The sequence below is a fragment of the Trachypithecus francoisi genome, unplaced genomic scaffold (assembly GCF_009764315.1).
Source record: "Trachypithecus francoisi isolate TF-2019V2 unplaced genomic scaffold, Tfra_2.0 Lachesis_group12, whole genome shotgun sequence".
In the NCBI taxonomy this organism is placed as follows: Eukaryota; Metazoa; Chordata; class Mammalia; order Primates; family Cercopithecidae; genus Trachypithecus; species Trachypithecus francoisi.
This window is the reverse complement of record NW_022681457.1, coordinates 7,092,670-7,117,278: the sequence shown is the minus strand read 5'-3', so window position 1 is coordinate 7,117,278 and position 24,609 is coordinate 7,092,670. Positions and strand designations below refer to the sequence as shown.

The 24,609-nt window shown below is 41.5% G+C and overlaps 1 protein-coding gene across 2 annotated transcripts in view; it reads left to right on the top strand.

Moving 5' to 3' along the window:
- Positions 1-8,109, top strand: part of ZNF350 (zinc finger protein 350) — a 28,656-nt gene extending 20,547 nt beyond the window's left edge. For both annotated transcript variants that reach the window (XM_033224378.1, XM_033224377.1), the window contains 3 exons: positions 2,983-3,109; positions 3,440-3,535; positions 6,270-8,109. In XM_033224378.1, coding sequence (XP_033080269.1) covers positions 2,983-3,109; positions 3,440-3,535; positions 6,270-7,633 — 1,587 coding nt within the window. In that variant the 3' untranslated portion in view covers positions 7,634-8,109. The remainder of the gene's footprint in view (positions 1-2,982; positions 3,110-3,439; positions 3,536-6,269) is intronic.
- Positions 8,110-24,609: the final 16,500 nt, after the last annotated feature.

Sequence of the window (24,609 nt, the reverse complement as noted above, 5' to 3'; positions counted from 1 at the left end):
GATTACAGGCTTGAGCCACCGCGCCCGGCCGATAAGCAGTCTTAATTGTCACTATTACAGGGCTGTAGGTCCCTTGCCAGCCATGCCTTTCAGTCCCAAATGGTCTTCAGGGTTGGGCTGTGTTGTTCAAGAGCTGAGGACCTTAACACTTATTGTTCCAATATTTATTGGCTATAATGATTTCTCTGGAGCAGTCAGCTGTCAGAAAATTTTGTCTCCTTTGTAGGTAACCTGTCTTTGGTCTCTGGATGCTTTTATAGTCTCCCCTTTGTATCTGGTGTAATTTAGTTTCAATCTGTTGTGTCTACATGTAGACTTCTTGGTTGAAAACTTGGATTTCTTGAGTTTGAAGTTTGGAGTGTTTAATCAGTTCTGAAAAATTTTCAGTGTTAGATCTTTGGATATTGTTTCTCCATTCTTGATTTCCAATCAAGAAAATCCATTGATTTTCTCCTCCTTGAAAAATTATCAAAGTCAAGGAGAAGGTCATGGGAACCCTCAATTTATAATTAGTCCATCAGAAAAATAGGAGGCCTGGATTTGTGATATATTGTTGGCCCTCCATATCCATGACTTCCACATCCATGGATTCAACCAACTGAGGATTGAAAATATATATTTTTTAAAGCATCTGAACTGAGCACACACAGACTTTTTATTGTCATGATTCCCTAAACAATACAGTATAACAACTGTTAACATAGCATTTACATTGTATTAGATATTATAAGTAATCTAAAGATAATTTAAAGTATATGGGGCTGGGCATGGTGGCTCACTCCTATAACTCCAGCACTTTGGGAGGCTGAGGCGGGTGGATTGTCTGAGGTCAGGAGTTTGAGACCAGCCTTGCCAACATAGTGAAATCTCATCTCTACTAAAAACACAAAAAATTAGCTGCGTGTGGTGGCGGGCACCTGTAATCCTAGCTACTTGGGAGGCTGAGGCAGGAGAATCGCTTGAACCTGGGAGGCAGAGGTTGCAGTGAGCTGAGATCATACCATTGCACTCCAGCCTGGGCAACAGGAGCAAAACTCCATCTCAAAACAAAAAACAAAAATTAGCCAGGTGTAGTGGCACAGCCTGTAGTCCCAGCTACTTGGGAGACTGAGGCAGAAGAATTGCCTGCTCCTGGGAGGTGGAGGTTGTAGTGACCTGAGATTATGCCACTGCACCCCAGCCTGGGAGAGAGAGTGAGTCTCTGTTTTAAAAAAAAAAAAAAAAGTATCTAGGAGGATGTGCGTGGATTACATGCAAATCTGCAAGTACTCTTCCATTTTATTTTATTAGAGACAGAGTCTTTTTCTGTTGCTCAGGCTGAAGTTCTGTAGCATGATCATAACTCACTGTAGTCTCTAACTCCTGGGCTCAAATGAACCTCCTGCCTCAGCCTCCCAAGTAGCTGGGACCACAGGCACTCACCACTGCACCTAGCTAATTTTTAAATTTTTTGTACAGACGGGGTCTCATGTTGCCCAGGCTGGTCTTGAACTCCTGGGCTCAGGTGACCCTCCTGCCTTGGCCTCCCAAAGTGCTTGGATTACAGGTGTGATCTTCTGTGCCTGACCAATACTGTGCCATTTTATATCAGACACTTGAGCATCCTCAGGAGGTCCTGGAACCCATACCCTACAGACACTAAAGGATGACTGTATATATGTCTTTTGTCTGCATCTATGTAAACAAATATATGTACATGCATTCATATATATTTACATATATAAAATGTGTAAATATGTTGTTTTTAGGTTAGCAAGATTTAACTTCCACACTTTATAGAAACTTCCAATTGGGATGAAGGGGTGGCCGGCCCCTCCACACCTGTGGGCATTTCTCATCAGGTGGCAGGAGAGACTGAGCAAAGAAATAAGACACAGAGACAAAGTATAGAGAAAGAAAAGTGGGCCCAGGGAACCGGTGCTCCGCATACAGACAACCTGCGCCTGGCCCTGGTCTCTGAGTTCCCTCAGTATTTATTGATCACTATCTCTACTATCTTGGAGAGGGGGATGTGGCAGGACTACAGGGTAATGGTGGGGAGAGGGTCAGCAGGAAAACATGTGAGCAAAGACTCTGTGTCATAAATAAGTTTAAGGAAAGGTGCTGTGCCTTGATGTGCATGTAGTTCAGATTTATATTTGACTTTACACAAACATCTCAGTGCAGTAAAGAGCAGTATTGCCACCAGCATGTCTCACCTCCAGCCCTAAGGCGGTTTTCTCCTATCTCAGTAAATAGAACACACAATTGGGTTTTACACCAAGACATTCCATTGCCCAGCAACAAGGAGGAGACAGATGCCTTCCTCTTATCTCAACTGCAAAGAGGCCTTCCTCTTTCACTCATCCTCCTCAGCCCAGACCCTTTATGGATGTTGGGCTGGGGGACGGTCAGGTCTTTCCCTTCCCAGGAGACCAAATCTCAGGCTGTCACATGGGGAGAAACCTTGGACGATACCTGACTTTCCTGGGCGGAGGTCCCTGCCGCCTTCCACAGTGTACTGTGTCCCTGGGTACTTGAGATGAGAGAATGGCGATGACCTTTACCAAGCATACTGCCTTCAAGCACTTTTTTAACAAAGCACATCCTGCATAGCCCCAAATCCATTAAACCCTGAGTCAACACAGCACACGTCTCTGCTAGCACAGGGTTGGGGCTAGGGTTACAGATTAACAGCATCTCAAGGCAGAAGAATTTCTCTTAGTACAGAACAAAATGGAGTCTCTTATGTCTACTTCTTTCTACATAGACACAGTAACAGTCTGATCTCTCTTTCTTTTCCCCAATGGAGGATAATTGAATATACAATGACATAATATTATATTAGGACTTTACTTCTTCTACAATGTATTTAAAGAAAAACAACAACAACTATTTGGTATAAACACACAGCCTGTAGAGTGGAAATGAGCAGAAAAACTTTAGCATTTCTTCCATATCATCAAAAAGACATGACTTTATTAAACAGGACTATTATTACAGGAATCCGTAACACTGGAGGATGTGGCTGTGGACTTCACCTGGGAGGAGTGGCAGCTCCTGGGCCCTGCTCAGAAGGACCTGTACCGGGACGTGATGTTGGAGAACTACAGCAACCTGGTGGCAGTGGGTGAGGACAGCTGCCCTGTGTCACTCAGAGGGTGCCCAGTCAGTGGCCTTCCTTTCTCAGATGCTTACCTCTTTGGAATGCCTCCAGTACTCTGAAGTGTTAGATTCTCAGATCCTTCTCTTGCCCGCACACAAGATGGTGTAATCTACCCTCTTGTGAGAGAAAAACCTTGATGTTACAGATATGAAACTAAACTTTCATAGTTTCAGATATGAAACTAAACTTTCCATATTTTAAGAAACTCAAGTTTCCTGAAATGTAGCATTCTTCCTCTTGACATTGCCAGCCCAATTTGATATGTCTAAGTCCTCTGTCATTTCCCACGAACAGGGTATCAAGCTAGCAAACCGGATGTATTCTTCAAGTTGGAACAAGGAGAACCACCATGGACAACAGAAGATGGAATCCACAGTGGAGCCTGTTCAGGTGAGAGAACCCACAAGGCAGAAGGCTGTGGAAGTCACATTCTAAGTTGGTCAGAGAAGGCAACACAGCTGTGAAGGGGGTTTGAGGATATGTAAACAGTTCCTCTACGCATCTCTCTCCCAGTGTGAGACCTGTTTTTCTTTGTAGGAATTTAGAGTTAAAAAAAAAAAAAATCGGCCGGGCGCGGTGGCTCAAGCCTGTAATCCCAGCACTTTGGGAGGCCGAGATGGGCGGATCACGAGGTCAGGAGATCCTGGCTAACACGGTGAAATCCCGTCTCTACTAAAAAATACAAAAAACTAGCCGGGCGAGGTGGTGGGCGCCTGTATTCCCAGCTACTTGGGAGGCTGAGGCAGGAGAATGGCGTAAACCCAGGAGGCGGAGCTTGCAGTGAGCTGAGATTCGGCCACTGCACTCCAGCCTGGGCGGCAGAGAGAGACTCTGTCTCAAAAAAAAAAAAAAAAAAAAAAAAAATCCCTTTATCTCTTCAGAGATCTGATTCTTTATCTTATCTACATATTTTTTGTTTGCCTGCATAATTTTCTTCTTCCTCGGGTTTCAAGTATTTCCCTTCTTCATGTCCTTCCACCTCTCTTGTTATGAAATTCCACCTTCCACGCCTCTCTCCAAAGAGGAAACTTCTCGAACTCCCGCCCCTTCATGCCCCTTGACTAATGCTGACCTTCCCTCCTAACACCTCCGCTGTGTTGGATGTGATAGTGGCTTCCTCATGGTAAACTGGGCTTTCACTGTGCGTTGGCTTCCTTGGCTTCTCTTTTTCCTTATTCTTAGGTTCTCCAAAGGCCCCATTTTCCATTTTCTCATCTATGCCCTTCACTCTTCAAAGTTTCCTTCATTCTAGTAAGTTAAGCGCCTTCCATTCCCTGGAGGAGAGTCCCAAACTGACATCTCCCGGTTGTTACCTAACACAGATTTTAGTTCTGTGTAATTTATTTGATGGCAACTCTCCCTCGAGTTCCTAGTAACTGCAAAGAACTAGAATCATCTTTCCTCCAAGAAAACCCCTGTTAAGTTTGTATTCTCATTTGTTCCTGTACATCCTGGCCATCCAGGCATTACCTGTCTGAAGAGCTCTCTTCTTTAAAGATATCTGCTAGTCATGATGAATCTCTAAGTAAAAAAGTCATTTTTAAAAATATCCTGCATTCCCAAGGCCAGCTTAAACCAGGTCGTAACTCCTGCCCTACTTCCCTTTGATTCCTTTCTGTGTTTAATAATTTGCTTTTGTTTTTTTCCCTGTCGTATTCTGATGACACTAAGTCCCAGTAAACCATGTTACCCGTCAAAGTTCTCGTTTCAGTGATCTCTGTGATACAATACCATCCTGCTCACAAAGAGATTTCCATCTTCTTTCCTAAACCCTCCCCGGTGTGTTCCACACATACGATTACTTCCCTGACTCATTCCCTTAAAAATTACTTATTATTATTTATTTTTATTTATTTATTTTTTGAGACAGAGTCTCACTGTGTGCCCAGGCTGGAGTGCAATGGTGTGATCTTGGCTCATAGCAACCTCTGCCTCCTGGGTTCAAGCGATTCTCATGCCTATCCCCAACACTAGCACCATACCTGGTACATGGTGATCATTCAGTAAGAGGATGTGGAATGGATGGATCTGTTCTTTGGATGAAATGGCCCTGCAACCTCTGGTCTGCTGGTCACAGTGAATTGCTTGTATTTTTAAGGTCTTTGTTTTGCAAGGCACATTTAGAAAGCAGCCAAATCTGTCTTTATTCATTATTAGTGATCTAACCTTGTTTTTATGCTAACTGCTTTCACCTTTTAGTTTGTTTATACTATTATTTTTTGCCAATGTGCAAGGAACATTAAACATGTAGTTTTATTTACACTCAGGTCATACGGTTATTACTAAAGAGACACCTCACATCAAGGCATTAAAAAAAATACTTTGGGGCCAGGTGCAGCAGCTCATACCTGTAATCCCAGCACTTTGGGAGACTGAAGCGGTCAGATCACCTGAGGTTGGGAGTTTGAGATCAACTTGGCTAACATGATGAAACCCTGTCTCTACTAAATATACAAAATTAGCTGGATGTGGTGGCACATGCCTGTAATCCCAGCCACATGGAAGGCTGAGGCAGGAGAATCACTTCCAAGGTTGCAGTGAGCCGGGATTGTGCCACTACACTCCAGCCTGGGCGACAGAGTGAGACTCCGTCTCCGTCCCGCCCCCCGCAAAAAAAAAAAAAAAAAGTACTTAGACTGTGAGCCGGGATTGTGCCACTGCACTCCAGCCTGGGCGACAGAGTGAGACTCCATCTCCCCCGCAAAAAAAGCAAAACAAAACAAGTTTGGTCATGAGCCGGAATTGTGCCACTGCACTCCAGCATGGGCGACAGAGTGAGACTCCATCTCCCCGACTCAAAAAAAAAAAAAAATACTTTGGGCACAATGGCTCACGTGAGGTCAGGAGTTTGAGACCAGCCTGGCCAACATGGTGAAACCCCGTCTGTACTAAAACTACAAACATTAGCCGGGCATGGTAGCAGGCACCTGTAATCCCAGCTACTTGGGAGGCTAAGGCAGAACAGTTGCTTGAACCCGGGAAGCGGAAGTTGCAGTGAGCTGAGATTGCAGCATTGCAACAGAGTGAAACTCCATCTAAAAACAAACAAACAAACAAACAAAAAACCAAAACAGACTTTTACCTCAAATCAAAATGATGGAAATCTTTGTTCTTTTCTTTCTAGAAATCTGGAAAGTTGATGATCATGTGCTGAAGCGCTTGCATAGTGAAAGCCTAGTGAACAGAAGGAAACAATGTCATGAACAAGATGCATTTGAAAATATCGTTCATTGCAGCAAAAGTCAGTTTCTGTTAGGGCAAAATCATGATATATTTGACTTACATAGAAAAAGTTTGAAATCAAATTTAACTTTAGTTAATAAGAGCAAAGGCTATGAAATAAAGAACTCTTTTGAGTTTACTGGAAATGGGGACTCCTTTCTTCATGCTAACCATGAACGACTTCATACTGCAATTAAATTCCCTGCAAGTCAAAAACTCATCAGCACTAAGTCCCAATTCATCAGTCCCAAGCATCAGAAAACACGAAAATTGGAGAAGCATCATGTATGCAGTGAATGTGGGAAAGCCTTCATCAAGAAGTCTTGGCTAACTGATCACCAGGTAATGCATACAGGAGAGAAACCCCACAGATGTAGTCTATGTGAGAAAGCCTTCTCCAGAAAGTTCATGCTCACTGAACATCAGCGAACTCATACAGGAGAAAAACCTTATGAATGCCCTGAATGTGGCAAAGCCTTTCTCAAGAAATCACGGCTCAACATACATCAGAAAACACATACCGGAGAGAAACCCTATATATGCAGTGAATGTGGAAAAGGCTTCATCCAGAAAGGAAATCTCATCGTACACCAGCGAATTCATACAGGTGAGAAACCTTATATATGCAATGAATGTGGAAAAGGCTTCATTCAGAAGACTTGCCTCATAGCACATCAGAGATTTCACACAGGAAAGACGCCCTTTGTGTGCAGTGAATGTGGAAAATCCTGTTCTCAGAAGTCAGGTCTCATTAAACATCAAAGAATTCACACAGGAGAGAAACCCTTTGAATGTAGTGAATGTGGGAAGGCCTTTAGCACAAAGCAAAAGCTCATTGTCCATCAAAGGACTCATACAGGAGAGAGACCCTATGGCTGCAACGAGTGTGGGAAAGCATTTGCGTATATGTCGTGCCTGGTTAAGCATAAGAGAATACACACAAGGGAGAAACAAGATGCAGTCAAGGTGGAAAATCCTCCTGCAGAGAAGCACAGCTTATTACACACCAGTGATGTCATGCAGGAGAAAAACTCCGCTAATGGGGTGACTACACAAGTGCCTTCCGTGGCCCCTCAGACATCACTAAACATCAGCAGCCTCCTGGCAAACAGGAACATAGTCCTTGTGGGACAGCCAGTGGTCAGATGTGCAGCCTCAGGAGATGATAGAGGATTTGCACAGGACAGAAACCTTGTGAATGCGGTGAATGTGGTTGTGCCTTCCGTGATCAATTATGTCTTATTTTATGTTACAGAAAACTCATAGGAAGAGAACTCAGATCTACGTGGAAAAAGGGTGGAGCAAAAATTTGTAGTTCATTATGTGGCTGAAAAGCATACACTGAGAGAAAATGTATAAGGCAGAGAAAGCCTGATAAACTCATCCTATTTAAATGTATGCTGTGATGCACAGGCAAAATCTGATGTTAGCCTAAACACATACACAACAATTGCTCTATTGTGTCAAATAAATGAGTAAAGGAAGCCCAAGTACTTTGAAGTGGAGGAAATGAAGTACTGTGAATTTTTAAAAGAGATGAAAGAATTGGTATCGGGGGTGTTGCAGTGACTGAAAATACTGGAATGGTGGGATGTGGGATGCATTTGTGTCAATTCAGTTTCCTTAGACCAGTGTGAAGGATTAATTGAAAACCAGGACCATAAACTTTCAGAACTTTATATTATGCAGAGGGATCTGTGAAACTAGTCATTTTGTCTCATTAAACAAATATTTTAAAATTATATCCTTTGTACTGTGTCCTGTTCCAGGAGCTGAGGTCAAAGAAGAAAAAGTGTGTGGTCTCCCAGAGAGTTTGTGGGGTTAATTTTCAGTGGTATCATTACACTCAGCTAATCTAGTCAGGGGATGCAAATATCTACCTTAGGTGAAATGACCATGGAGTAACTGTGTCCAGGGGACACGATCATTTGTTGTTCAAGGAGTAGCAGAAGGACTGCTGTTAATGGTACTTAAGCACCTGAGTACAAAAATGAGGTTTTGTTTTGTTTTGTTTTTTATGCCCAGGTCTTATCTCTCCAAGAGATTACAAATTCCCTGCTAATTTTTGTGGCTACTTAAATTTTAGAATTAAAGAAACTGAACACAAAATTTAAAAATTCAGTTCCCTCACTGCTCAAGAGCTGTATGTGAATAGCTGCTACCAAACTGGACGGCAGAGTGAACAGAACTTTGAGACAATGGGGACTCTTTGTCATCATTTCCAGCATCCCAGAAAGTTGTGCTGGAGAGGCTGCTTTGCTTGATTTAATATTTCCCAACACATAGAAAACCAAAAACTATATATTGATTTGGAGAGAGAATGATTTGGAAAGAGGAGAGTATTTTGTCATTGAAGGGAATGACAGTTGTAAAGAATGGAATTGTCACTCACAACTTTTGTGTAATTAGAGAGACTTAGCCAAATATAAAAGGGGCAGAGCAGAAAAGGAAAAGGACCCTTAGAATAAGTAGAACACAAAGGAGGAGGAAAATCTTAGTCTCTGAGAATGGATGAGACTGTAACAGATAGGGGGAGGTGGGTTTCTTTTGGGATGTCTTAGAGATGACCCTTTTATTTGTCCGTAAGACCTATCCCCTGCTAGAGTTACCATTTCAAAGATCGTGGCTTCTCTGTGACTTGCTGAACTGAGACATGATTTATTTGTTTTTTATTTTAATTTTAATTTTTTTTTTGAGACCATGATTTATCTTCATCATTCTCACTTTTCTGGGAGTAGATCTCTTGGCCTTGTTTATCCGGTTTTTTAACCTTCATCCCATATGGATACACTGTCCAAGTTACAGTAAGTGCCGCTCATAGGAAAAGAAATGAAAATTTGCCTTGTTGTGGCTAGCTCAGAATTCAACAGAAATCGTGGGTTACTAGGTAACTCTTTTTTTTTTTTTTTTTTTTGACATGGGGCCTTGCTGTGTCGCCCAGGATGGAATGCAGTGGCACGATCTCAGCTCACTACAACCTTTGCTTCCCAGGGGGGTGTGTTGTCCCTGAAAACCCTGAGGAACAAAGGGCTGAATTGGGAATGCCCCAGTTTGTTGTGGGGCCTGAAGTTGGCCCCTCTTCTCCTTTCCCAACAACAGTTGCCCATTTTTATCAAATTTATTACAACATTGATTAGCCAATGTTTTCCTTTTTTACATCTTGGGCATAGGCCAGGTGGCTCTTTATTTGTTGTAGTAGCTTGTTATATTTTGTTCATTTGAGACTGGGCAGTGCTGTTTTAGATGACCAATTGGACCACAATTTTAACATTTTCCCCCAAATGTTCTAACTTGTCCTCCTAAAACAACTCCCATTATTGCTTGAGCCGTTAAGTATAGCTTTATGCATAGCTCCTCCAATTCCATCACAGGCTTTTATGTACTCTGAGATTACATCTGATCCTGCTGGGACCTTTCCGTTTAATGGCTTAATGGCTGATTGACACTCAGGATTGGCATTTCTTATGCCATCAACTCCACTATGACCTTACAGGCATTCTCATCAGTAATTGACTTTTGAGCAGCATCTTGGAGCCTTGCCACAAAATCAGGGTAGGGCTCTTTAGAGCCTTGTCTTACTTTATTGAATGAGGGGCAGGTAGTTCCTGGGTCTGGGATTTTTTCCCAGGCCGTAAGGCAGATAGCTCTAACTTGCTTAGTGACCTCATCTTGCATTATTGCTTGTTGGTTAATAGTGCTCCAATTTTGACCTGTTCCTGATAGTTGATCTGCATCTATGTTAACTGGAGGATTGGCAGCCCTATTTCTTTTTCTTTTTTTTTTTTTTGAGACGGAGTCTCGCTCTGTCGCCCAGGCTGGAGTGCAGTGGCCGGACCTCAGCTCACTGCAAGCTCTGCCTCCCGGGTTTATGCCATTCTCCTGCCTCAGCCTCCCGAGTGGCTGGGACTACAGGCACCTGCCACCTCGCCTGGCTAGTTTTTTGTATTTTTTTTTAGTAGAGACGGGGTTTCACCATGTTAGCCAGGATGGTCTCGATCTCCTGACCTCGTGATCCGTCCGTCTCAGCCTCCCAAAGTGCTGGGATTACAGGCTTGAGCCACTGCGCCCAGCCTGGCAGCCCTATTTCTTCAGACCTGTTCTTGTGCCCCATCAATCCACCAATTCTTAAATTGTAAAAATTGAGAGGGTGAGAGTGATGATTTCGCCAAAATCTCCCAATCATAAGGAATGAGTCTATGTCCATGAGCAATGGAATCTAATAATGTCCTCATATAAGGGGAGTTGGGTCCATATGCTTTACTCCCTCTTTCATATCTTTGAGCATTTTCATAGAAAATGACTCATATCTGGCCTCAGCTAGGGGAGGCTCTCCCTCTTGGGCCCGTTCTCCAGGTCGTACCTAATATTACTCTAATATTACTGGGAACTGCCACGCCTCAATATCTCCTTGTTTTCTTGCCTTGTCAATAATCTTATGTAATGCACTACCCTGTCCACTAGGTGGTGATACAGGATTAAGTCTCATAGTGGGCGGCTGCGGCTATAGCGCCCTGCCCTGTGTTGCTGGAAACATTCCTGGCTGTCCATACTGATTTTCTGGGGGCAGCTGATACTGAAGTTCAGCTGGTGGCCAGTATTGATAGGCTACTGGCGGTTGGGTCTTATTTTCTACCAGCTGATATTGTGGATACAGTATCTGGATTGGCATGGCCGTGCCAGAGACTCTGTCTTTCTCTATTTGATATTGTCTTGGGGTTTGTAGTTGTCTAACCTGCATTTGAGGTTGTAATGTTACAGGCATCTGAACTGCTGGAAGAGGAGTTGGTCATCGTGGTTTAGATTCTGATGGCCCCACTAATTCTGGACGTTTTTCTTCTAATTTTAATGTTTCAGGGTATATTACCTCCTGTAATTGATTATCGTCAACATTTTGCGTTGACCAAGCGATTACAGACTCTGCTACATATTTACAACGTAAACGTTCTGTTCCTTTCCAGGATTCTGTCCCTGCCTCTTCCTCACAATCTATTACACAGCTTTCAGGGGCATCAGAAACTGAAACACTATCTTCTCCTGTTTGAAACTGTTCTAAAGGTACTTTAATAATGGCCCAATCATTCCATACTGTAAGTGCGATGATTTTACCCTCCCTACTTGCTTGTTTTAATTCTTTGCCAATTTTGTCCCAGTCTTTTAGATCTAAAGTTCCCTGTTCTGAAAACCATGGGCAGAATTGTTCTATCATTTGAGATAGCATGATTAGATTTTCTGTAGAGACTCTACCTCCCCCTCTTCTTAAAATAATTTTAATTAAGCTGAGATAAGAGGCATATTTACTATAAGGTTGTCCTATTTTTACCCTGGGTTCTTCCGAGCGCACCACAAGCTTACCGCAAGGCTGACCGTGGATGTACTTGGGAATCTCTTGTCAACTTATCCTCAATGACCACGCTCTAGCATATTTCACCCTAGAGAAAGGCCCCATGTTGGGCACCAGATGAAGGGGGCCAGCCCCTCCACACCCTTGGGTGTTTCTCATCAGGTGGGACGAGAGACTGAGAAAAGAAATAAGACACAGAGACAAAGTATAGAGAAACAAAAGTGAATCCAGGGGACCAGCGCTCAGCATATGGAGGACCTGCGCCAGCACTGGTCTCTGAGTTCCCTCAGTATTTACAGATCACTGTCTACCATCTCGGAGAGGGGGATGTGGCAGGACTATAGGCTAATGGTGGGGAGAGGGTCAGCAGGAAAACATGTGAACAAGGATTTCTGTGTCATCAATAAGTTTAAGGAAAGGTGCTGTGCCTTGATGTCCACATAGGGCAGATTTATGTTTGACTTCACACAAACATCTCAGTGCAGTGAAGAGCAGTATTCCCGCCAGCATATCTCACCGCCAGCCATAAGGTGGTTTTCTCCTATCTCAGTGAATAGAATGTACAATCGGGTTTTACACTGAGACATTCCATTCCCAGGGACGAGCAGGAGACAGATGCCTTCCTCTTATCTCAACTGCAAAGAGGGCTCCCTCTTTCACTCATCCTCCTCAGCACAGACCCTTTAGGGGTGTCAGGATGGGGGACAATCAGTCTTTCCCTTCCCACGGGGACATATCTCAGGCTGTCACATGGGGAGAAACCTTGGACAATACCTGGCTTTCCTGGGCAGAGGCCCCTGCGGCCTTCCGCAGTGTATTGTGTCCCTGGGTACTTGAGATGAGAGAATGGCGATGACTTTTACCAAGCATACTGCCTTCAAACACATTTTTATCAAAGCACAACCTGCACAGCCCTAAATCCATTAAACCTTAAGTCAATAGAGCACAAGTCTCTGCAAGCACAGGGTTGGGGCTAGGGTTACAGATTTACAGCATCTCAAGGCAGAAAATTTTCTCTAGTACAGAACAAAATGGAGCTTCTTATGTCTGCTTCTTTCTACATAGACACAGTAACAGTCTGATCTCTCTTTCTTTTCCCCACAAGTGAGAACAAATGGAAAAGAAAAGCATAATTCAACATTTTCAGAATACAGTGATTTTGCTAGTCATATGTAAGAAAAGAAACAGCCGCATTCACTACCCATGCCATTCAACAAACCAATACTAATGGATTGCTGATTGAAATTTACAACTAGATAATGCAATTTTGAGAATTACAAAATGAAATATTTGTTGTGGTCTTAGAATCTGAGGATTTTTTATAAACAGTATGAAACACATTGATGATATGGGTGAAATGACAAATTAGAACATATTAAATAAGAGTTGGCTCCCATCACACACACACACACACACACACACACATACACACAGCAGAGAGCATAGGGAGGAAGAATTGTATGTAGCATAAAGAACACTTATGTATCACATAATATAATGAAGTATAGGGAAAATATTACAACAGAAACTAAAAAATGGAAATTGTCCAGTGAATAGTAAATATGAGGAAAGTTTTGATGTCCTCAGTAATCATGAAACTTCAAATAACACCACTATCTGGTGCCATCATACGCCAACTAGAAGTCTAAAATTAGGCCGGGCACGGTGGCTCAAGCCTGTAATCCCAGCACTTTGGGAGGCCAAGACGGGCGGATCACGAGGTCAGGAGATCGAGACCATCTTGGCTAACACGGTGAAACCCCGTCTCTACTAAAAAATACAAAAAACTAGCTGTGCGAGGTGGTGGGCGCCTGTAGTCCCAGCTACTCGGGAGGCTGAGGCAGGAGAATGGCGGGAACCCGGGAGGCGGAGCTTGCAGTGAGCCGAGATCTGGCCACTGCACTCCAGCCTGGGTGACAGAGCGAGACTCCGTCTCAAAAAAAAAAAAAAAAAAAAAAGAAGTCTAAAATTAAAATGGCAGGAAATAGCAAGTTTTGGCAAACATGTGCCAGGAATTCCATGTGCTGCTGATGGGCGTTAAAATTGGCACAGGCATTTTGGAAAACTGTTTGGCAGTATCTACTTAAGTGGGACAGATATCAACCTCTGTCTCAACAATTCCCCTCTTATAAATATTCCCCAAATGAATTTCTAAATATATCATCAAAAGACAAATTCCAGAATTTGTATATCAGCACTAGTCATAACTGCCCCAAACCAGAAGACCAACCACTTGCTCCCTCAGAGTAAAATGATTCAAATATTTGATATTAGCAGAAGGAATGTTATATATCAATGCTAATGGAAATCAATAGTACATTTGAAAAATCATATAAAAATTTAAGAGCTAAATATAGACAGGTTCTTTCTGTATGATTTCATTTGTATAAAAAACAAAACATACAAAAGTGATGTGACCTCTTAAATGTTGGAATAGATATAAACCTATGTCTCAACAATTCTGCTACTCAAATATACCCAACAGAACTATGCTCTTGGAGGTAAGAATTTAAGAATATGAAATATTCTGCAATGTAAAAATTCAAATAACAGAAAAACGTGTCATGAGCCTGAGACTGATGTTCTTATGTTATTAAACCAGAAGAAATAACACAAGGCACATTTGGTCCTGGCAATGTCATGTCATATCCATAATTATAATATTACCTTTTCCTTTAATGAGTCCCCAACTTTAAGAGAAAATGCACGCTCCCATAATCATCAGAACATGGATACTTCATTATAGACACAGTTATGACCTCCATTAACATAATAATCAACCTAGATTTATATAAAGTATTTTTTATTCCAGAGATGAATTGACATCATGGTTTTTTTACAGGATTATGTAGTTCTTATAGTTCCATCCTAATCTTTCTTATAAACACATAGGCATTATAAATGTGACCATAACAATAATACTGAAAACGTAGTCTATAATTCAAGTAAGGCAATGTGAACAACCTGAATTATTTCATATTATAATTCTTAAGCATCTTCAAAATGAGATATGAGATTGTATCACTTGAATTATTCACTAACATCCTCAGTGAGAGTTTTATTAAATTATAATAGGAGCCATTGAGGACTGGCATAGGGTCTAGGACCCTGGTCTTTTTACTAACCTGACTCAGAGCTAAGGAATTATTCCTCCTCCTTGACTGGCCTTGCCACTGAATCTGCTTCTACCCCAGAATACTCCCTTTCTAGACGTGAGCATGTAGTAAGACTTCCTTTCCTTGCAGACTCTGCATCTCAGAGTGCAACAGAAAATACTCAATGGACTTCTTCCCTCTGCCAGGACAGTGAGCTCAGTGTGAAGGTTGTGACAGCCATTACATGAGGGAGGGAGGCAGCCAAACCTCAAATAAAGGTTTGTGATTCTGTGACCTCATGTCCCCTCAGAACTGCAATGATCACTTTACCTATAGGGTAAATGACAGTGAAGGCCTGGGGAGCTGAGAACACTTCTGAAATTTTGTTTCCCAGTTGCTAATTACCAACACTAATGACAAGTCTCTTATGTGTGTCTTCAAATAAGTTGCTGCAGTGTTTGGGAAAGGCTCTTACTTTTTCATAATCTCTAGAGGCACACAGGGCCTCATATGGAAGGAGCAGGAAATACTGAGATCTGACCCATAAGGGACCCGCAGAGAGATTTGTGTGTCTCACTGGGTTCCAGGCTTCCCCGAGTTCTTCTACCCATTAGTTAGCTTGACTAGTTAACCCTTAATTTTCAGATGTCTGAGCTATGCCACTTTTAAGTATTCAACAGATACACAGAATTGGAAAACGTTCCTGAGAAGGATGTCTCATGAGGTAAGAGTAAAAGCAAGAACACAATGTCAATAATTCACATTGGAGGTCACTGGACTTGTTTGTATAATTAAAGGCAAAATAACTTAAAAATGATTATATAGAAATATTCTAGAAAAATGTGCTCCACCAATATTGACCCCTGCAGAGATAAGAAATCGAGACAGAAATTTATCCCTAGAAGAAAGAGAGATGTATAGCATTCTCTCAAAGATAAAAGCACCAGCATCAGACAGTTTAACCAGAAGATTACATCATTCTTTTAATTGTTACATAAGCCAACTCCGCGTCTCAATTCAACAGCATGGAATGGTTATGAAAATTGTCACACTTATTTTTGCCAAAAAGTAAGGAGCATTCATTGGTTATGTAATTAATGAAGACGTGTAAAATTTAATCATCAAAATCAATCCTTTGGATTTTGCAACAGACAAATCTACATTTGACAAGGTCCACTATTCCCTTCCTGAGGATTTGTAGGCAAGCAAACTGTAGAAGAAACTCAGTTTTCACAAGGCCGCCATTCCTGCTGACACCATTTGTAAGATTTCAGGTCCCCCAATTCACCCTCAGTATTAGTAATTCTCTGAAGGACACAGAGAACTCACTGAGAGCTATTTTACTCACTATTCTGGGGAAAGGATACAGATTAAAATCAGCAATGGGAAGAAACATAGAAGACAGAATCCAGGACTAGTACCCAAAACGCTGAGTTTTCAGTTGCCCTCTCTCCATGTTGTCATGATATGTTACTTTATCAGCAGCAGTATGAGATAATACTCATGAATGTTTTCATTCAGTAAATCTCTCCCAAGCCTTGGAGACCAGAGTTTTTTCTGGAGCTTCAGTGCGTACTGCCTGCTTGGCTGCCCTTAAGTCTACCTCCTCCAGAGGCTCAGCTGTTACTGTGAGACCCAAAGCCCCCATCATAAGGCAAATTCTTAGACTGTCTGATGGCCAAGCCCACAGGAAAACAAAAATACTTTCTTCAGGCATGACATATGAAAAAAATGGGCATCACCTCCAGGTAGGTAAGGGTAAAGCCCACACTTCCCGTTGGGAATGGTAAATGTTTTGCTACACAGGCCACCTCCAGGTCTCTGCCCGAGACTTGTCTTACAGCCAAATGAGCATATTTGTCTGGGTATCTATGTTTAGTATAGCGTTTATAGGAGAGACATAGCAACTGTGTCATGTGAGTATTTCCAGTATGTGGAGCAGCCTGCATGGGATAGAGAGTGATTTAAAGAAACAGCTAATCAAGTAGGAAGTGGAGAAAGATATTTGAATAAGAGCCTCCATCGATCGTCCTCCCTGCAGGAACATCAAATTGAGCAGCTATCCACACAAAAGAAGCAGCTTTATAAGAGCCAAAAATCAGGTGAGCAATCACAGTACCTGGTTTTTACTTCATATCACTGAAAGAGGCACTGAATAGGGTAGAAAAAACAGTCTTGAATTGCCAGCACCATCCCACCCCTTCCCCCAGCGGTGGCCGCGTGGTGCAAAGAAAGAACCTGTGCTCTTGGGTTGGGCAGGGAGAGTACAGTGTTTGCGGGACTATGCATGTGAACTCAGTGCTGCTCTGTCACAGCAGCCAGCAACACTGAGCAGAACATAGCTAGCACTCATGGATGAAGCATTTACATCAGCCCTGGCTAGAATCTCCAGTTTGGTTCTTTTTGCTTAGGATCGTTTTGACTATTCTGGGTCTTTTGTGTTTCCCTATGAAAAACATAGGAAAACATTAAAAAATATAAATCCCATTTATAACAGCTGCAAATGAACCAAAATACTAGGAATTAATAAAACAAGTGAAAGATTTCTACAATCCAAAAGTATAAAACATTGATGCAAGATATTGAAAACACAAACAAATGTAAGATATTCCGTGTTTAGGAATGAAAGAATTGACAGCATTAAAATGTTCATACTACTAAAAGCAATCTACAGATTTAATGCAATCCCTCTCAAAATACCAATGACATTCTCCACAGAAATAGGGAAGAAAATACTAAAATTCATATGGGAACACAAAAGATCCAGAATAGCCAAAACCAACCTAAGCAAAAAGAACAAAACTGGAGGAATCACAACCTGACTTTAAATTATACAAGAGAGCTATAGTAACCAAAACACCATGCTACTGGCATACAATCAGACACACAGATCAGTGGAACAGAATAGAGAATCCAGAGATAGATACATACACCTACAGTGAGCACATTTTTGACAAAGGTGCCAAGAACATACCTTGAGGAAAAGACAGTTATCGTCAATAAGTGATGCTGGGAAAACTGGATATTTATATTCAAAAGAATAAAACTGGGTACCTATTTCTCACTATATACAAAATGTCAAGTAATAGGATTAAATACTTAAATCTAAGACCTTAACCTATGAAACTGCTATAAGAAAGCATTGTGGAAACTCTCTAGAACATTGGTCAGTGGAAGATTTCTTAAGTAATACCCCACAAGCACAGCAACCAAAGCAAAAATGGACAAATGAGATCATGTCAAGTTAATAACTTTGGCACAGAAAAGGAAACAATTAACAAAATGAAGAGAAAACCCACAGAATGGGAGAAAATATTTGCAAACTACCCATCTGACAAGGGATTAATAACCAGAATATATAAAGAGCCCAAACAACTCTGGGGGGTGGGGGGGAATCTAATAATCTCATTAAAAATGGGCAAAAGATCTGAATAGACATTTCCCAAAAGGAGACATACAAATGGCAAAGGGGTATATGGAAAGGTGATCAACATCACTGATCATCAGAGAAATGCAAATCCAAAGTACAATGAGGTATCATTTCTCTCCAGTTAAAATGACTTTTATCCAAATGTCAGGCAATAACAAAATCTGGAGAGGATATGAAGAAAAGCGACCCTCGGCCGGGCACGGTGGCTCAAGCCTGTAATCGCAGCACTTTGGGAGGCCGAGACGGGTGGATCACGAGGTCAGGAGATCGAGACCATCCTGGCTAACACGGTGAAACCCCGTCTCTACTAAAAAATACAAAAAACTAGCTGTGCGAGGTGGTGGGCGCCTGTAGTCCCAGCTACTTGGGAGGCTGAGGCAGGAGAATGGCGTGAACCTGGGAAGCAGAGCTTGCAGTGAGCTGAGATCCGGCCACTGCACTCCAGCCTGGGCGACAGAGCGAGACTCTGTCTCAAAAGAAAAAAAAAAAGAAAAGAAAAGCGACCCTCATATACCGTTGGTGAAAATGTAAATTAGTACATCCACTATGGAGAACAGTTTGGATGTTCCTCAAAAATCTAAAAATAGAGGTACCATATGATCCAGCAATCCCACTGCTAGCTATGTATCCATACTGTATTAGTTAGGATGGTCTCTATCTCCTGACCTCGTGATCCGCTCGTCTCGGCCTCCCAAAGTGCTGGGATTACAGGCTTGAGCCACCGCGCCTGGCAACAATCACTGCATTAACAGGGTTTTGCTTATGTGTTCACAGTTTCACTTACAGGGTTTTGCTTATGTGTTCACAGTTTCACTTGTAAGAAGCTGCAATTCTTTGTGCAGGGATTTTCCACCTTCACCGAATTGACATTTCTCCCTTGTATTTTCTCGTGTTTAATAACGCAAGGCTTGTAGACAAAAGCTGTCCCATTTGTGATACATTCAAAAGTTCTGTCTCCTGTATGAATTATTTGATGTACAATGAGCTGTGGCTTCCTATGAAAGCTTTCCCACATTCACTACGTTCAGGAGTCATGTCTCCTTTATGAATTTTCTGGCGTGTAATGACACATGACTTCTGAGAACAGGATTTTCCACATTCACTACGTACAAAGGGAGTCTTGTCGATAGGAAATCTCTGATGTGAAATGAGACCCAACTTCTGGATAAAGCTTTGTCCACATTTACTGCATATACAGGGATTCTCTAGAGTAAAAGTTTCCTGTTGTACAATGAAGCTGTCCTTCTGGGTGAAGCCTTTTCTGCAATCATTGCATATGCAGGGTTTCTCTCCAGTATGGGTTTTCTGATGTAAAAGAAGATGTGATTTAATGAGGACAGCTTTCCACATTCAATGCATTGATGGATTTTTCTTCTCTTTTGTTTCTTTCATGCGTAATACATTCTTTCTATAACATTCTTTGCCATATTCAGCACATTCATGGGATTTCTCTCCTGTATGCATTCTGTCATGTTCAGTGAACCTGGACTTTGGTGGTATACAGTTTCCCACATTCACAGCATACATGAGGTTTCTCAATTTGGGGAGCTCGCCAATGCTTAATAAATTGAGACTTCATGCTAATGGATTTTCTACATCCAGGGAAAGTGATTTTGTATAAAATTTCTCATGCTTTGCATGGAGAAAGGATTTCCCATCTCCATTTCACTCATAAGAACTCTATTTCATGGCTTCCTGTTCTGTTTAAAATTTGAGTTTTTCCATGATTTTACCTTAAAGGAAAATGATTCTGGCCCAGATGAACCGTATTTTCAAAGACATGATGTTCATAGCATTGTTCCATTCTCTTCAGACATTGTTGATTATCCAAATGTCCCTGAAAAAGATGACCAACATTTTTTATTTCTTTTTTTTTTTTTTTTTTTTGAGGCGGAGTCTCGCTCTGTCGCCCGGACTGGAGTGCAGCGGCCAGATCTCAGCTCACTGCAAGCTCCGCCTCCCCGGTTTCCGCCATTCTCCTGCCTCAGCCTCCCGAGTAGCTGGGACTACAGGCGCCCGCCACCTCGCCCGGCTAGTTTTTGTATTTTTAGTAGAGACGGGGTTTCACCGTATTAGCCAGGATGGTCTCGATCTCCTGACCTCGTGATCCGCCCGTCTCGGCCTCCCAAAGTGCTGGGATTACAGGCTTGAGCCACCGCGCCTGGCCCATTTTTTATTTCTAGAAAAGGAAAAAACAATAAATGCAAAGGTGTGGATTGGCTCTTTACTGTCTACTACATGATCTCAGTATAATAATAATAATATTGTATAATATTTAATGATATTAGATTCCTTAACATAATAAAATACTTATATAACAATATATTAAGGAATCTAATTTAATTAAATTTTATAATATTAGTATTGTAATTACTATTTTTTTTAAGATGGAGTCTTGCTCTGTTGCCCTGGCTGGAGTACAGTGGTACGATCTTGGCTCACTGCAACCTCTGCCACCCAAGTTCAAGCGATTCTCCTGCCTCAGCCTCCTGAGTAGCTGGGATTACAGATGCATGCTATCACACTCAGCTAATTTTTGTATTTTTAGTAGAGACAGGGTTTCACTATGTTGGCCAGGCTGGTCTTGAACTCCTGACCTCATGATCTGCCCGCCTTGGCCTCCCAAAGGCCGTGAGCCACTGTACCCGGCCTATAAATACTATTTAATAATATTCCTTATCTATGGGTAACTGTTAAAAAAAAATTTACACAAACCATGTGGCAAAAGCAGTAAGTATACAAGCAAGCTTAAATAACTCACAATGAATAAATATAGACTTGGCTACTTTCTAAATATCATCTTGAAAAACATGCAGAGAGAGCATTAAAACAAACAAGAAAATCACCTTTAGATGAGAGAAATAGAGGTTGAAGGAAAACCTGATCCAAAATTACGAGGGCTGCATTCAGTTATTCTACAAATCCTTATTAAATGCCCATCAAGTACTGGCCATGGTGCTGATGCTGTTGACACACAAACATATTCTTTATTCTCAGTGAGCTTATGTTCTGGTTGGGGAAAACAAAAACACAAGCAAACTAAAAAATGAGGTATCTGCAAATTATGAGAAGTGGTCTGAAGGAGCAAAGGAGACAGAGAGAGGGGGAAGAAAGGAGGAGATATAATGGAGGAAGACAAGGCTCACCGATGAGTTCAAAATGAGGAGATGAAGAAAGTGAGGAATTAAGGTTTGTTCCTAAGTATTCTGCTTGAGTCAAGGGATAAGTGGAAACTGCCTTTGCGAGAGTGAATATTACCGAGGTTTGGAATGTAGGAGAAATAAGCATACTTTTAAAAACATATACATATTTAGATTTTTATTAGATATTAAAGTACAAAGTACCCAACTGGATACCTAAATGTTGAGAAAGGGCTTGAGAAGGGCAGTATGGAAAATATCAGGACATAAATATTTAAGGATAAAAGACTAGATGAGATCATGTTCAGAGAATGCCAAAACGGAATAAAAATTAAGGCAAAGAACCAAGATGTTAGTCATTTAAACATTTGGCTTGGAAAAGACCACTAAAGGGAACCAAACACTCATCAGGGAAATAAGCAGACACACTTATTTTAAACAAATATCTTGGCAGAGTCAAGTCAGAATGTCAGATTTTGACTTCAGCTTAATCTGTAACACTCTTAGATGGTCATCCTGTTTTTAACACGTATCCCTTTTCTTCATTCTGTATCATCAAACTAATTTTCCCAAAGCACCAATCTCACATTTAGAGTGAAACTTATTCTTAATGTTCAACCTTTAGCTTCACTGTGGGCACATTCTCCTGTGCTTCTAAAGAAAGAGGGAAATATGAGAAACAATGATCATTTGGAAATTTTGCAACAGGCCAATGAACCATGTTGGTTTCTCCAGAAGCAGATGTGCTTCTGAATAGGATAAGATGTATTACTGAATGGGTGCTGCTGCTGGTGCCCAGATGTGTTGTCTGTCACCTTCTTCAGTCACATTTGGCATGTGGTACCTACACAGATGTCACATCTGAATTTTTCCCATTTCATTGTCCCTAATACACTCATCCCTTGTCATGTAACTAATAGCATCTTCTATAATTCTACAATTACGTCTTGGATGGCATCACACAATGGGCCTAAGGGACCACCTTCTTCCTTTTAAACCAAGACTTATGCCACCTTTAAATATTTCTTAGAGGCCGGGCATGGTGGTTCATGCCTGTAATCCCAGCACTTCGGGAGGCCAAGGCGGGTGGATCACCTGAGGTCTGGAGTTTGAGACCAACCTGGCCAACATGGTGAAACCCCATCTCTACTAAAAATACAAAAAATTAGCTGGGTGTGGTTATGGGCACCTGTAATCCCAGCTACTAGGGAGGCTGAGGTGGGAGAATCGCTTGAGCCCAGGAGGCGGAGGTTGCAGCGAGCCAAGGTCACACCATTGCACCAGCCTGGGGACAAGAGCGAGACTCCATCTCAAAAAATATATGTAATTTATATACATATATACACACACATATATATATTTATATTTATACTTATATATGAAACTCTGGCTGTTCCTTATTATTCCATCATTACTGTTACTGTGTGAAAGATAAGACTACCCATAGGCTAGAAAAATACAAAAGAAACTTACCCTCTACCCATGCTACCTCAATTACTAACACAAAATCCAGTCAGCCTGGCAATAAAAGTTAATGTTGCTATGATTACCCCACTTATCCACATTTCCATTCTACTACTTCCCCTACAGACACCTTCTAACATTGGCTTTCATATGGCTGGCTTTGTTTTGGCAGTCTCCCCCATGGCCTGACAAATTTTCCATTTAATCTCTTCATTCTCTGCCCTTCATTATCTTTATTCAAAATTTAGATATGCCTTTTACATATCATGCCATCATTCCCTATGCTCTATATATCACTTTAACCTTTATTTCCTTTACATTTCTACCATATTCCCTATCTTTGCTGATCATTTTTTAAACTGCCCCGATTTCCCCACAGAACTGATGTTAACAGTCTTTTTGAATAAATATAGACATTGACCCTCCTAGTCTTAAAGCTTGAAACTTATATTTGTCTTATCTGAGTTCGTTTCTCCTGAAACCAACCATCAGGCCTCCCAGATAGTATCAAGGAACTGAAATTTACCAGATCACTGGACCTAGACAATGAGATAGCGGACCCCTCATCCATCATGATTGCCTAACCGACCACCTGATTCCTGTTAGCCAGCTCCCCTTCCTTACCCTTCCCTAATTCCTGTTTTATATTCCTTGCCTGTTATATAAGCCACCAATTTCAGTTGGTTGTGGGGAGACAGATTTGATATTTATCTTCCTCTCCCACCTGATGTTACCCAAAAAAGGCTTTCTTCTCATGCAATACTCATGATCTCAGTGATTGTCTTTCTGTGTGGCAAGCAACAGGACCTAGACCAAACCCTTGGCATTTCAGTAACATCTTGACATGTAACTTCACACAACCTAGAATTCTAACAATACCTTGTGTTCAAATCCTGTATTAAATATAGATGTTTCATTTTTTTTTTACAAAAAATTATCACTATTAGAAGATATTTTCTTGTTTCTCACAAAATTCCATCCATTTTAGCATATATTAGGGCTGTGAGTTACCAAGTATGTCACAGCAGCATCCCCTAGAGAATTTTATCAACACTATCAGGGATTGTACTCCAAATCTAATCAACCCAGACTCTCAGAGGAATAGGCCTTAATACATGCATTAGATAAGCATACTCCAGCAAATATTTGGATTTAAGAAATGCTTGACTAGGAGCAGTGGCTCATGTCTGTAATCCTAGCACTTTGGAGTCTGAGGCAGGTAATGCTTCAGGTGGATCGTTAGGGCTCAGGAGTTCAAGACCAGCCTTGGCAACACGGTGAAACCTCATTTCTATAAAAAATAAAAAAATTAGCCGGGCATGGTGGCAAGTGCCTGTAGTCCCAGCTACTGAAGTGGGAGAATCCCTTGAACCTTGGACGTGGAGGTTGCAGTGAGCCAAGATCATACCACTGCACTCTAGCCTGGGCAACAGTGTGAGACTCTGTCTCAATTTTTAAAAAAATGACTTCCTTTTCTAGAGGAATTATGAAAAAACAGTATAAGCTACTTAAGAATAAATGTAACCATAAGGTCTAGGACATAAAAAAGTGAACCACAAATCTTGGGGTGGGAACGGAAGAACTTGGGTAATTAGAGACTGAGAATGTTATATAGAGAGAGAAAATATAGAAATAGAATTGAATATTTTATACTTGTCAATTCCATCCTAATTAAGGCAAACATTTAATGTGACTCCATTTACTAAGCCACTGGTACAACCTTCTGATGTGATACAGCCATTGAAAAATTTTATATGTAGTCCCAGCTACTT